The following is a 15,813-nucleotide window of genomic DNA, read 5'->3' on the forward strand; positions in this document are numbered from 1 at the left end:
GACTGGAAGACTATTCCAAGTCTTAGCTTTTTGCTATGCAAAAGAACAGCCTTTAAAATACAACAATTTAAACGGAGGGGGGGCGAGGATCAAACATGTGGAGCTTCTTAACGGATAAGAGGGGTGCATACCGAGTCAACCGAATGGACAACAAGAAAGTGGCCACCTTGTAGAGACCAGTTTGAATTAGCGGTTGACATGAACTTTAAGCCAATAAAGTGATCAGCAGGCTGCATAGATTGTATCCCTCTTTTGGAGTACACAGACATGCCTAATGGTGGCATTCTGAACCTTTTATCAATGCAACACCCAATAACACTCAAATAGATCACATTTACGGAGTCTAAAAGCTAATTTACAGAAACACCAACAACAGTAGCTTGGTAGTGTAAAGAGGATAATGGCATGCTATTCCGTATTAGTGTAAGTTGAAAAAGACAACCGCTAAGAAGTGTATTAATCTGTGGCCTAAGTACCATAACGCCGTCAAATAGGAATATGGGATTTTTCGCCTTAGTTTTCAATAGTTGGTTGTGGCCAAACAACAGAGGCATCTGGATGTTTGGCAAATGTTTCAGTTCTCTAACATCAAACAGAATAACCACTGTTTTGGAGCCATTTATCTGTAAATGATATTTCCTGATAGAAGAAAGGATAGGGTCAAGGCACTCCAAGATGGGCTGAAAATCCCCTGCTTTTGAAGAAATCTACAAATAAACCTGAGTATCGTCTACATACGATTGCAACATCACCGGTAAAGATTGTACACAATGTAAGACAGAAGTGAGGAAAATATTTAAGTGGACTGGCTAGAAAGATTAGCCCAGAGGTACCCCGCAGGAGACCTCTGAGAGAAAGTGAATGGGCCTATTTCAGCTGTGAAGGAACAATGACTGAAGTCAGCAATAGGTGGAATTAGAAGGATGGATGGTGGCGGAATATGTGTGAAGAAGGGCAGCGTGGCTCACCATGCGAAATGAGGACGAGAAATCCAGTATAACATAACCACGCTCGATGCAATAACCAGGCCAAAAAACAGACTGAAAAGGGGAAAGGCACCAGTTTTGATATAGGTAAGATGTAGCTGACTTACCACAATCTTCCCCATTAGTTTAGAAAGAAAGAGGAAGTTGGTGATAGGTCAAAAGATTACCCGGAATAGTTGGATCCAGTGAAGCCTCCTACAAGAGAAGAGTTATAACACCGGATTTCAAGGAATCAGGAACAAGACCTGCAGAGAAGCTGGTGTTAACCAGCTGTGCAGTAGACTTGGGAAAAAGGGCAGGATGTTGAAGCAGCAGCCAGCCTGGATCGGCCTCAGATTCTATAGTTTTTTTTTACAGGGCCCTCAATAGAAGCAGTAGTTATTGTGAACAGAGTAAACCCATCTACAAGAACAATCTCAGGAGGGATGACAGCAGAAGGGAGATCCCTGTCTAGCTGCTTTTCAGTCATAGCCAGACTGAACCTAATTTTTGTGATTTCTTTTCAATAAAGAAGAAATTAATTAAGAGATCCACAAAGAGCTACTGTGGAGGAAAAGCAGGTAGAAGGATTCATTTATTTATAAACTTCTATTTATTAATTTTAAGGTTGCCCATTACAAAGTAGTATCAACGAAGTAAGTAAATCAGCATGTTAGAGGCACTTTCAACTTGACAAAGTAGGGTCTTACCGTCTCTCATATTACTATGAGACAAAATGTAGACATCCGCAAGTGTGTCCAATTTCACAATACATTGTTCATTCACATCCCCAACCAATAGTTGCTTTCGCCAACCCTCCCATAAATCTCCCCATGGCATCGTTATACATTTTGGTGCCTGTAGTACCAGGTAGTGAGGGGGCCCAGCCATCCCACAACCACCTTATGTCTCATTTAGGGAGGTTGCTGGGCTTCATAGTAAGTAGCGTACTTCAACCCAGATATTATAATGTGCAATATCTCCTTTGGATCTTATGGATGTGCTAGCATTATCCATCTGAGCCTTGACCCACTTCTTCACATCCCTAAGTCAGATAACACATATGGATCCCCCCAGGGGTTTTCACATCATTGCAATGTTACGTTTAGCCGAGATCAGCCTCTTGTCTTATCTTTTTACTATGAACATTCATATTTCCAAATCTAGACCTAGCCAGGTCTTCCATCCGGTATCTCATTTAAATATTATCTACCCCACTCTGTGAGCTTTTCAACCTAAGCCGATTAGCCTTGGCCTTTAAAACACAGGCTCATTTGTCTCTAAAATTAATCCAGGAGTTCGTCTCCTAAGCTCCTTCCCTCCATATTTAATAAGCTTCTTACTTCTCCTCCCCCTGATCCTTCTGTCTCATTCTCCCATAACACTGACGACTTTGCAAACTTCTTCTTGTCAAAAAGTGATGTCATTAGGTGGTCTCTGACCCCTGAGTCACACTCTGCTCCTGTGATGAATCCCTCCAAATCCCTCACTAGCCCCATCCGGATCGTCACCCTTTCTCCCATAGCTCTGAATCTAATATTGCTAACTCCATCTGCTCCCTATGATATTCTTCCGACCTTTCTTATCAAACCCATCCTTCCTGCTTTTGTTTCCATGTTGTCCTTTCTCTTCAATTTTTCTTTGTTTTCGGTCAGTATCCCTCCACTTTCAAATCTGCTACTCTTGCTCCTCTCCTCAAAAAACCTTCCTCGGATCCTGCTGATCCCTCTAACCTCTGCCCTATTTCCCTACTCCCTTATTGCTCAAAACCTCTTGAGCGTCTTGTTTTTTCCCAACTGAGCTCCTACCTTAATCTTTACAAGCTGTTTCCCTCTAATGAATCTGGTTTTTGTTCTGGTTTCTCAACCAAAATCGCCCTTCTGTCTGTTTTTGATTCCACTCTTCATGCACATCACTGTAAACCTGCCTCTATTCTTGTTTTACTCGATCTTAGTGCAGCCTTTGACACAGTAGACCACTTGACACTTCTTTCTACTCTTTCATCCCTTTGGTTCTCTTCATATCTGTCTGACTGTTTATTTAAAGTCATATGGAAAGGGTCCACTTCCCAGTAACACTCCCTTCTGTACGGTGTCCTCCAAGTGTTGGTACTTGGCCCTCTTCTTTTCTAGCTGTATACTTCCACCTTAGCTTCACTCATTCTCGATTTAGGCTTCCAGGTTCACTTGTATCCCGATGATACTCAGATGTTCACCTTTTTATCTTCCTTTCATGATTCTATCCATCAGCGCTTCTCCTCTTGTCTCTCTCTCTGCAGTCAAATCTTGGATGACCTCCTGGTTTCTCTGTCTTAACCACAAAAAAATGAGATTTTGTTCTTTCCTGCCTCTCTATTCCTTCTCCTCTGTCTATTTATTTTCCTCCTCTCGTGCTCTCCATTGGCAACCAATCCCACAATCTTGGTTTTCTTTTTGATTACTCATTTTCTCTCCATCCCCAGTTTTCTTCTGTCGTTCGATGATGTTGGTTCCACCGACATTAAGAAGGTCCACCAACTCATAATTTTCTCATCCATCAAGCTAGTTCTTCAAACTATTGTTCGCTCCTGTCTTAACTATTGCTGCTTGCTTTATATGTAGGCATCACTATCTATGCTACTCTTCCTTTGCGCTCTATTCTAACCTCTGCCATACAAAACTTGTTTAACCTTCTTCCGTCTTCTCAGATCTTTCCTCACTTCACCCGTCTTCAATGGCTTCCTATTAAGTTACGGTTTGAGATCCACTTTCTTTGTTTCTTTTTTAAGAGCATTCATTCTCTGGCTTCTCCCTATATCTGTTCCCTGATCTCTCTATACCATGCAGTGCTGAAGCTTTCATCTTCCTCTCAGTTTCTCCTTTCTGTCCCTTGTCCCCTTGTGCTTCTTCCCGTTTGTGTTCTTTCCAGCTTGTTGCCCCCCGTCTGTGGAATGCCCTACCTCTTGAGCTCCGCTCCTGCCCCTCTCAATCAATTGAAGAAGCACCTCAAATCTACTTTTCTTCAATCTGTATCATTATAATCATTCTGATCTTATCTATCGCTTTGTGAGATGAATTGTTACTTTGTTTTCTGCTCTTGTATTTCGTATTTTTGTACCGTTTACTACATTGTTCAGCGCTATGGATTAACAGCGCTATATAAGCTTGTTAAATAAAAAATTAAATAAATGAATAACAACCAAGTACATATCATCTGAAGTGTTTGATGGATTCTGTGTCTGCTGCATTATTGTGGTGAGGACTAGGTGCCACAATCCATCTATACATTATCTTCTGGCCTTTTGCTCGCGACCCACTAATTGTGCCTGCATTTGGGGCTCGGGTCATGGGGACACCCTCTAAAGGTACCTGCAACAGCTTTGTTGCTGTGGCCCTTACTGGGGGTCCATCTTTCATCAGGACTCTCTCCCCAGCCATGCATATGCCTGGATGCCATGTCTGGGCCTGGGTGCACTGTTGACCTACCACATATCACGCTGCTTGATGGATTCTGCATCGTCTACATTATTGTGGTGAGAACTTGGGTCCACACTCCAACTATGGACCATCTTCTTGCTGGCTACTCTTCCCCCTGCCCTGGTTGAACCTACGCTTGCCCATCCATCTTCCAGCTGTCGCTAGGACCCGCACAGAGGCCTGGATGTCCAAGTCTCTTCACTTTTTTTAATGAAAATCATAGGTATACAACGAAGGGCTGCAGATAAGGACTTGTCCTGTTTAGCTCCATTCAGCACAGGGAGCCACCGGGCTTCATTGAGAAGTAACCTCTGTTTTCTGTCTAATGGCAATCAATCATGATGTGTTATGCCATCTTTGGGGTCCTTAATCCATCTCACCCTCTGCATTATCCACCCTTAGTACTCTTAACTAAAGCCCCCTCTACCTCCTTTAAGGCCCTTGTGGATGTTTCATCAGCTTTCAGCAGTTAAGCAAGGTAAACTTGGATCAGATATAATAAAGGTTAAATTGGCTCATAAATACTGCCTTGAAATACATGGGCCCTCATTAGGAGTATGGCAGAGCGGTAAAAAATGTGGCCTTGGAGCAGAGGATTTACCGCTAGCATCATGCTGGAGGTAAATCCTCCAACTTTCTGCCAAACAATCGGCGCAATCGGTGCCTGCAGAATTACCGCCAGCAGTAATTCTGCCAAAATCCCCATTGAGTCCCATGGACTCCAAATAATAGGGACTAACTCTGCCTACTACCACTTGTATTCCAGCAGTAATTCCCCGGACCAAGTGGCAATAAGAGTAATTCCATATGGTGGTATTCCGACATATTTAATGCCGGAATACAGTCAAACTCGTAAGGAGAGCCATTGTGTTTTACTAGAATACTTGACATACGTTTGCTAACTGGAACCTGTCCCTCTGCATCCTCGAATCCTATCGTCCCAGTTTGGTTACTAAAAATTATCTCCTTAAGCAATAAATCCCTCGACGGGGGGCATTACCACATTGGGTAATGCCCCGGGGCCCATAGTTACAGGCCCAAGCAAAGCCTTATCTTGTTCCCCTCCAGCCCTAAAGAGGCTCAGATCAGCGGGATGACCGCATGGTGATGCCCTGTGCCGAGCCTCCCCATTGGTTGGGAGGACAAAGCCACGACCCCGCTGGGTACTAACTTGTGTTAATCCTGTTAGGGATTTTGGTATGGAGTGGCAGATAGGTTTCATAAAAGGTTTACGCTCTCGATGATACCATTAGGATTGAAAAAACTGCTTGGAACCTATGTTGATGTTAACTGAAGAGGAGCGGAAGTCAAGCTGTCTGACCTGTTATAGGCCAACCAGTCGCTACAGAACAAGTCCTCATCTTCTCCTTGACCACCTAGCTGAACCTGTCCTACAATTCTCTCACTTCACCATCTTGGGCAACTCCATTCTTTTGGCCGATTATCCCAATGGCACACTGGTGCATGATATTAGCGACTCTTTATATGCCCGGGCCTTGTCGATTTAGTTTTCTTCCGGTGGGTTCCTGATGTTGATATATGTGAGAGGCCCTGAGAAATAAGAAGCCATCGGAGGGGTCATAGCTGATGAGGGTTGGATACAAAACTACCTGAAGCAGAAGCAAAGTAAGCAGGTGTGAAAGTCTGAGGGTGATGAGGACAGTGATAGCATATGGGGAGAATCTGAGGTGAGATGAATAGGTCTGGCTTTTGTCCTTTTGTGTCCTGCGGGCGCATTACAATATGGCTCCTTCTGATGCATGTATGGCAATAGCATAACTTTGCTGCCGACTATATGGTTTCCAACTGGGCTTCTGTTCGCAGCTTTACATGGCATGATCGTGTGGGCATTGGTGTCAGGGCGCATGCCACCTTTAGGAGAACAGCCACCTAAATGTTTCTTTGTGAAGAGTTTTTTAGCATCTGTAATTTCTTTAGGCCCCACATCCCCAGAGGGGCCATTGCTTTGTGTGTTGGATTTAATAGTCGACACTCTTAACAGAGACAAGGACGATTCATAGCAAACCCATTTCTCTTTAGATTACGCAGCAAACGTAATACAAATAACAGCCTGCTTCCTTTTTTCGCCCTGGTGCAAATGTTTATAGATTATATGGACTGGAACAGGACCCATTTGCTGCATTCCGTATGAGCAATGCAGCAAACCCGGCGTCAAATGCATTTGCCCAATTTTTAGCACCGGTGCAAAGGTTGGATGATATGACCGCAGGTGGATCCCGGGTTGATGACGTAGTTCTTGCGCCACCATTTTGGCAGATTTCTTAGGACAGACACTTTATGAAGTGTTGTTTTTAGAGTCCACGGTAACTGCACACAGCCTTTTAATATCATGAAGAGGTACTGTGCCGAGAACAAAAAGGGGATATAGTATTTTTTAAATTTAATGTTCGGTCACATCTGCTTCTAACTGTGAACTTTAATTTCAGTTCTGATAGGCTCGTAAGGCGGTGTAATGTGGGAGGTTGTCATTCTATCACATGCGGTTACGTTGCATGCCTGCACCATCTCTATAATGTCCACTAAAAAAGTCTGACATCACCCTGAAATATTGTATGGACATTCCTACAGCGGCCTTACATTTCTTGTGGGGTTTAGCTGGGGACAGTCTTGGGATGTCCAGGTTGCATCATTAACATGCCCAATAAGCAGACAACATCCGACGTGGTAAGCTTGAACCGCGCCAACCTTCTACTGCCAATGATACGTCATGCGCCAATCTTATGATAGCCAAAGGCAGGAGGATACCTGTACCATCCTGGATTGAAATTCCCGGTATCTGCTCTAGCTCTTTCCCTCTTCAATAAACTCCCCATCCTCTAACCCTGCAATGAAGTGAGACACAGTAGTAACCTGAAGGTCCAGACAGGTGAGTTGTGGTTTTGCTTGGAGAATTGTCTGTATTTAATTCGCACTCACAATATTAATATGATTATTTTTTTACAGTGCTTTGACTTCCCTCTGCCCAAGACGTTGCGGGTGTTTGAGATGCTGATACTGCCTGGTGAAGAATACCCAGTGGTTTGCACCGGGGTCAGCAAAGGCCGGAATGCAAATCAGGCAGTCGACTTCGAAACCATCAACTTAAATTCCTTAACCTCGTGGTTCACCGACAAGCCAGCAGGTAAGGGCGTGCTGCATGATGGTCAGGAAAGTCTGAGGCCTTGTAAAAGAAGTATCTTTACGTGGCATTACCATGAGTGGCTGGGCGTGTTCTTCCTGTCTACCCCTCTGCAATGTGTGTGCGAGATATTCCATGCAGGCCAGTTTATGTAAGCCTGAGAATGTATATAGAGTGTGAAGTATGTTTTCAGGCTGTGCAAGTTATTGTAATATGATTACATGGAGTTCTGTGTCTATGGAACAAAATTGTACCTGAATGTATATTGTAGAATGTTCTATGTTATCACAGGAATACACACCCAGAATGAAAATGATGACATTAAAAAGAACTTAACAATCATCTTAATTACTCATAACATCACACAGGGCTATTTCCTTTGCATCTGTCTTACCAGATAGCAAAGATGTAGACGGAGGTTTCCAAATAGAACTAAAGCCAGTGGCTCCAGTTTCGAGGTACTGGCACCAAAATCCTGGAACTCACTTCCACTTGAACTCAAAACAGAAACTTCCCTCATGGCTTTCAGAAAGGCTATGAAAACCAAACTATTCAAGTAAACCACACCTGCTCCACTGTCTCCCCTGTAACCTTGGAGCAAGAGCAGCGTATGTACCTAACCGCTGAACCTGTACCTAAGTATTGTAACTATGTTAACCTGCTGCCAAGTGAAAATGCAGTAACAGCGCCTCGATGCCTGAGGGCAGTTTGTGTGCTTTATAAATGGAAATAAATAAATAAATAAGCTTAGTTATGTGTGAACTCCCTGTAGCTCCCATGTTATTCTCGCCATGCCAGCGGAGATGTCTTTATGGGAGGGCAAAAGGGGCACTTGCACCAGGCTCCCACCTAGTTTAAAGAAGTCAGGTTATATTGTTCACCAAACATAAATGGCACACGCCAAGATATTTTAAGGCATGCTGCTGAGTCTAACCCTATTCCCTGTCTATTGCTGACAGGTTTTGATTGCTGGGAGGCACCATATCAAGCTATGGGTAGTGATCGCAATGAGTTGGGCGTGACCAGATATTCAGATCTTTTGATACCTTTGGTTTGGTGGAGGGGGGGCGCGAATGTGTCTGTGCCCCATGCCCCACAAGTGCTTAAGATGGCCCTGCCTGCCAGACCAAGAAAATAGTTCATAGAAAGTAGGGATTGTGTTGTTAGTGCGGCCAGCAGAAAGTGACGACAGGATGATGGGATGGAAACCTCTTAAACCTCTGAGGGGGACCATTTCGGAAGCAGAGGCCATCAATGAGCTGCAGCAATTCTGCGTCTTCGACACCCGAACGAGAACCCACTACGCCAGGTGGTAAAGCCGCGTGGGGACACACCTGTGCCCCAAACCTCACTTTGGTGTCTGCAATGTGCAGGGGAGGGGAGAAACCCGCAATTGAGATCAGTTCACTCAGGTCTGATAAGGAGTTTCTCATTTATTAAACAGATCACCTTTAAAAACGTATGCAGTCAAACATGGGGGTCATTCCCCAAGCGTGTCATGGTTACATCTCATATCCATCTAATCGCACCCATACATTACATCAAGTTACAAAGGCATTTGCAAGTACATCAGAAATCTTCCCCTTCTACCAAGCTTACCTCGCCCCAACCTTGTACCATGGCATTGTATTCCCACAGCTCAATCTGAGAACATGTTGTTGCATAAACAGTTGCTGGCCTTCTTGTAAATTCAGGATCCCATTCTAGAGACAGAGCAGTCTAAGCAGATAACAAGGTTATACAGATCACGCAGCACCTCCCTCCCACCTCCCCCCAAGGCCTCGCAGACACAGTGAAAAAAAAATCAGGAACAGAGAGACCTTTCTGACTTTATTGTACAATATACAGATTTCTCTGCCCCTAACTGAGTCTATGTAACCAGTGGTAAACTCTCTTAGGCGCAGCACATGGTTCAAGGTATTGTGGATGGTCTACGTTGACAACCAAGTGGGTGCAACAGGAAAAAGGAGGAGGTCCTCTGTATGGTTTTTCATTAATTTCTCTCAGTTGGTCAGTCAGTTGGAACATTTATATATGGCCTTTCGAAATAAATCACCTCTGTTATCTCCCCTTGTCTGACAGAGTCAGAGGGAAGACTAGTCTCCGGTCCTGAATTCCTAAATTTCTTCATGTATGTGTTACGGCACTGTTGCACTGCTCAGAAAGTACCCATTCCAGTTTCACATTGCCTCTAAAAATATCTGGTCCGTTTTGAACACTTTAATTCCCAGTTCCGCTCAAGTTAAGCAAATCACCATGCTGTTTTCCACAATTCCTTTTGCTAATGACCAGATTGTTCAGATAATTGCACTGTGCCACGTTCAATCTGCCTTAGACATCCACATACTGTCAATGCTATATGTCCTCAGTAACTTCTACAGATGTGTCTTCTTACCTTTGGATTTCATCATCCCCTCTCAGAGGGACATATTTGGGGAACTGAGGGGACAACATTAGTGATGCCACATTCATTTGGTAATGTCATCATCGCTTCTGGGCAGCACCACTTGGTGAGCGTGCCTCTCCCGTTATCGCGAGCACAAGTAGGCACCACTAAAGAAGGGCTTGCAGTATCCGTGGCTGCACCCTGGGGATTCTTCAAGGAGAAAGAAGTTGCAGCGGAAAGAGCATATTTTACAACTCCGATTGCTGAATATGAGTAACTCCAAGGGCCTAGGTTATGAAGTGGGCAAGGATAACTTGGTGAAATTGAGAACAGTTCTCTGACCCCCGGAGTAAATTTCCACATGGATTGCACTTGATGTCTTGGAGAGAACCACTAACTGCTCGGGCTTTGGCCACCTCTGATTGCTATCGGCCATCTTAGCTATGCCTGTAAGGCTGAAGAATATCATTCCAGCAAAGAAAAACACTATATTCTTAATGTCCGATCTCGGAACTAAAAGGGAGCGTATTTGTTATTGGGGTCCCCCCAAACCCAAATGTTCTGATAGAATTACAGATCATTCTTGTCGTAGCGCTGTCATGACTTGAGCTGTAATCAAGTAAGTAGACCCATGAATGGCAGCTGCCACTGATCTCCGCACCAAGCCGGCAACACTACGCAGATGCTAACTCATGATTGGGGAATTGCTTGTGCATCCTTCGATGCTCCAGCAAAACTCTTAACAACACCATCTGTCATCCGAGGTCTTTCCTAGTCGAGCTGTAACTGCAAGTTCAACAGCAGCATCCTCAAGGTGACTTGACTTCGGCTCCTTAGAGTTGGGGCACAATGGGCAAATTCTCTGCACAGCTACATGCCAGAGCAGGTTTTATGGGTCGTTTTATGGTTGGTAAACCGTGCAGGTAGAACTGTGAAAGCATCCGGTCTGTTAGCCAGCTAGTGAAGGTCTACTGGGCATTCTGCCAATAAGAAACAATGTTTCTTATTGGCAGGCAAAGTATTGGATTTCCTAGGAAAGAGGTATCCTTGAGTAGCTCAGAGCAGACCAAGATATAATCACGCTGCGACTTGTAGCCCCTGTCACCTTCTTCGTACTGTCCTTTCTCAGGAAAACATGCCAACATCTGCGAAAGTGCAGTTTCAAGCAGGAATAAGACTTCTGTAGTGCAGGCAGAAACAGAGCATCAGATCCCAACACTTTACCTATGTGATGCACCCTTTGCAATCATTAAAACACGCATGCTGTATTTGCTGCCCATGGGCACATGTTAGTATTAGAGGCTGGATCTCATCGTACACGCTAATCTACATCCACAGTCTGTTTTAAAAGTAGAGAGCAAAAATAACTTTCGGTTCTGTCACCAAACCACTTTAAATCACAGTAATACACGAAATACTCGAAGAAAGGTATACCAGGGCCGATTTCCCTCCGGCCAGATTGATCCTGTTCGTAGATCTAGTCCAGTGATCCCCAGCGTGTAGCTCGGGAGAAACACCCTAAATTGTTGCTCGCCAGTTGCTCTGGGCCAAGGTGTGGAGGCCTAGAAGGAGGTGCTGAAGGGATGGGACCTCAGTAGCAATATAACCTGGACAGAGTCCTGGATTGTGGGAGAATGTTGTGCAATGAGCCTGCTGTGGTTTCAGCGGGCTTATTTTTATACATGCAAGATGTGTTGCCACTACGCAAATTATTTTTTGGAAAAAGTCCCCTTGCTATTTATAGCATATTCATTGTGAAAACCCTGTCATCTTCAGATCCTTTGCCCAGCTGACAAATGTATTAATGAGTACAATAATTGAACCTGGTGTGTGTCCTGGAGAAAATTGTCATATTCTGTTCCTTGGTACAGCTATTAGGAGCATAATGGATAAATAGGCGGCATGCATACCCACATTTCCTTTATTATATAATGTGCATGCACTGCTTTTGTACTAGTGTGGTTTGTGTTTGATGCCACCATGCATTATATTTAGCGGCAATATCCATTTTAGTGTCACCTATATTTATTATTACATAGTTTCCTAGTGGAAAAATGCCCATCTGGCACGTGGATAATGAGCAGATAAGGTAAATGTATGCCACATTTTTCATAATGAATTTGCCCTATATTCAAATCCAATTAAGTTATTGTTGATAAGTTTAAATAAGTTTAAATTTACAAGCCAGTTAATTAATCCAAATACTTAGTCAACACACCACACTCATGTATGAAGATGTCATCAAATGCTTAAAGTTTTGACCAATGTTTCCCACTAACTCTTGTGTAAAATCCCTTTTGGGCAGACAAAAGTGGCTCAAAATCGGATTCACATATTGGTGTCCCTGCTTCTCTGGGCTTCCAGTCCCTCGCTCTCTGCCTATGTACCTTTTTCTCAAGGTTCGCGTCTTCAGGGCAGCAGGACTTCTCTTTGAGATTCCGAGAGTCATCGGGCACTTCTCTTTGTATCTTGTTGCGCTGCTAATTTCTGCATCCTGGCAGGAGCATTTCACCTCTTCACAGCAACCTCCCAGTTTCAGGGACACCCATAGATTGCCTCGGACAGATGGTTCTCCAGTCCTTGCTTCCTGGACTGAGACGGTCTCATCTCTGCCTTTGGGGCGTGATGCCTCCTTCGCGTCCCCTGGGTTTGCTGGAGCGGATTTTCTCATGGCTCCTTGGTTCCCAGCTGTGTTTTCATTCACACCCAGGTTGCTTCCACAGGATTCCTTTTCCCACTGCTGTGCAGTGAGGTCAACACCCTATGGCTTCCTACTCTGTAGGAAGCCATAGACCATCCAGACCATCGGTGCGGACCATCATCGCAACAGTCCCTCTTTTTTCCATCCCCGGTTCGAAAGCGGGTTGTTTTTGGCTCCCTCTGTATTCGGACACTGAACTTCCCGGTTTGGGCTCTCTTCTCTGTTGATTGGCTGAGTCCTTTCATCTGTTTTTATACTTCTTGGTTGGCAATGGTTGGCAATGCATGTCGTGTCCCTTGTCAGCATTTCTGATCCTGCATTGTTTACTCTTTGATAGCCCCTCCTCGTCTCAGTACTGGTTAAGCGAATCTTACTTCATAACTTACAGAAACATATGAGAGGTATATGCAGAAAATATAGGGTACTTATATGAGGTAGAGGGGGACAGAGTGGGCCAATACCTTAGCAAGTCGTCCCTGCTCTTCCTTGTCTCAGTATTGGAGTAATTTTACAAAATTCCATGGTAGAGGATTACAGGGAGGGGAAGTGTGGAGGTGAGGGTAAGAGGTGGACATATGGGAAGACCGCATTCCCCCATGATAGTAGTCACTGGTCCCATATGGGGATTTCCCACCCCATGCAATTCTCCCACTGTGTACCACCCCCAGGGGGATTCTCCTGTAGCGGCCTCACCTCCCTGGCCTCAAGGGAAGGGGCTTCCACCATGGAAACAGTGACAATGGGCCTCATTAGGACCCAGGCGGAGTGGGTTTCCGCCAGCGCTAATCGCGGCGGACCCGTCCGCCGTACTACGAGTTCCCTTAGCGCCATGGAGGTTTTCTCCGCCTGGTTTTACCAGGCGGAGAAAACCATGGCGCTACGGGACCTCGTTGTTAATTACGCCACCGTATTTTACGGTGGCGTAATTAACTCCTTCCCCACTCCCATTATACCCTATGGGGCAAGAATGGGAATGGGGAAGGGCAGAATGGGGATTGGGGATTTACCGCTCCGCCGAGGTCGGAATGGGGCGGTAAATCCGCCAACCCCCATGGCGCTATCGACGGCTTTCCGCCGTGCTTCGCGGTGCATTTAGCACCGCGAAATCCGCCTGGGTCCTAATGAGGCCCAATACCTTGGAATTCGTCACAGGCCCTACTAGGTGTATCTGCAGGGAAAACTGCTATGTGTCCCAGTCATTTATTTTTCAACCCCTCCAGGACATGACATTTTAGACCACCCTAGATTTCACTGCCATAAGAATCAAGGAACAGACCTTTGCCCTGTATACCTCCAGGCACTTGTCCAATCAGAATGCCTAAAATTTGAAATGACAATGTAAAAAGCTATTTAATCCTTAATGATGCCCTTTTAGCTATCTTCTTAAAATTATTGACCCAAGCATCGGTCTTTGAAAAGACTAGGCTCAAATAAGAATGAGACTGCTCCCTCATGCATACATTCATTTAAAAACTAGCTACAAGCTTTCACCATTTTCCCAAACACCAGCCTTATTGTTTTTTATCATATTTAATTTCAAACTATAGTCCCGAAAATAGTCAATTGTGTTTAGTTGGCCCTGTTGGAGACCTGCCAGGTGTAAGTAAAAAATAGCTGCATCTTCAGCATAAAGAAGCCTGCTATAAAATGTACCCTTCAGAGAGGGTGAATCAACTTTCCTTAGAGAAGTACTAAAATCAATGTCTGAAAGGAATAGACTGGGCCCAACTGAAATCCTTGCTTTTCACCTTTATTGGTGGTGGATGACAATGTATAATTCCCTGAACTTGTATATCAGACAGATTGTGAGATGTTTGTGTATCACAGTTGGCTAAGATTTAATCAACTTTAGGGACCCTAATAAAAGGAAAATTACGCCACGCTATGCTTTTTCCAAATCTCAAAAAACCAAAGATAATCTCCCTCCCATAACCTTTCTGTATTCCTGCAGAATGGCGCTCAGAGAGAAGATGTGGTCCACTGTACTAAGCCCTCCCCTGAAACCTGTTTGGTTGGGGCTTCAAGATATTGTTACTTTGAGTCTACTCCTCCAGCCTGGGCAACAAGCATTTGGAGTATACCTTACTGGCAATATCCAGTAAGGAAATTGGCCTATAACTGTGGGGGGCTGGTGGTCCAAGAACTACTTGTCCAAGGTGATTGCATAATGCTTGTCTTGACAAGTGCATTCAACATAAAACTCCCATTCTTTCACAAATATTGTTTTTCCTTTTGGCAATTTTTATATGCCATTTTGAAATTATAACTCACCACTCATTAAATCATGGTTCAATTTTCTTTTCGCGACTCTACATTCTACATTGGGGCATCCCTTTCTATAACCTGAGACTCCTGTGCCTACCTCCTTGTCGAGCATAGGCATTGCCAACCAGCCCCTCTGGCTGTCAGACATCTTCTTTGTGATTCTACTCCTTGTTGAAATGCAAAATGTCATAACATTCCTGAAGAGAAATAATCCACAATACAGTAATTAATGACTGTGGAACAGTATTGCTGATCGTGTATGATTAGGAATGAACAATTTGCATTAAAGAAAATCCCTGGGCAGGATCCCAAAGTACACCTGAAAAATCAGTGCTCCATTTGTGACCAATTTTACTGTCCTTTGCACTGAATGTCTTTAAAATATTTTCTTCGAGAACCTGAAACCCCTAGTAATGTTTATTTAGTCATACTATATTTTTGAGTAAGTTGACCTGTCCTATGTGTCTAAAAATGTCCTAATGGCCACTCAATTTCCTCAACATTTCCTGTAAACAACCACTTAATGTCAGATGAAGTTAAAGGCTTTGAAAATGTCCTTTACTAGAATAACACCTGGTCTAAATGGCTATTCAGTACTGCAAATTAAAATGTTCTATAAGCAGTCTTAACTTTATTACATTTCTAATATGTGTTGCAATCATTTTTCCACCAACTGAGGGCCGATATGTTCCATCGAAAGCTCACCATTTGATTGGATTATGCAAATGTTGCTCATTACACACAAAAGGTTGGGGATCCCTGATTTAGTCAAAATTAAGACAGAATGTATTTACTAGCCTACTCTGGTTTCCTACAGTCAGGTTATGGTTGGTAATTTCAACCCAGCAACTAGGATTGTGTAACTCAGAGTGGTCCAGCCACTTTATGAATGGATTAAAAGA

At 44.0% G+C, this 15,813-nt stretch overlaps 1 protein-coding gene across 1 annotated transcript in view; it reads left to right on the forward strand.

Annotated features, from left to right (window-relative positions):
* Nucleotides 1-15,813, forward strand: part of MAP4K1 (mitogen-activated protein kinase kinase kinase kinase 1) — an 869,227-nt gene that overhangs the window by 716,768 nt on the left and 136,646 nt on the right. Inside the window, exon 27 of the mRNA XM_069644317.1 lies at nt 7,385-7,562. Coding sequence (XP_069500418.1) covers nt 7,385-7,562 — 178 coding nt within the window. The remainder of the gene's footprint in view (nt 1-7,384; nt 7,563-15,813) is intronic.

The sequence above is a fragment of the Ambystoma mexicanum genome, chromosome 2p, assembly GCF_040938575.1.
Source record: "Ambystoma mexicanum isolate Mex_15411 chromosome 2p, UKY_AmexF1_1, whole genome shotgun sequence".
Taxonomy (NCBI): Eukaryota; Metazoa; Chordata; class Amphibia; order Caudata; family Ambystomatidae; genus Ambystoma; species Ambystoma mexicanum.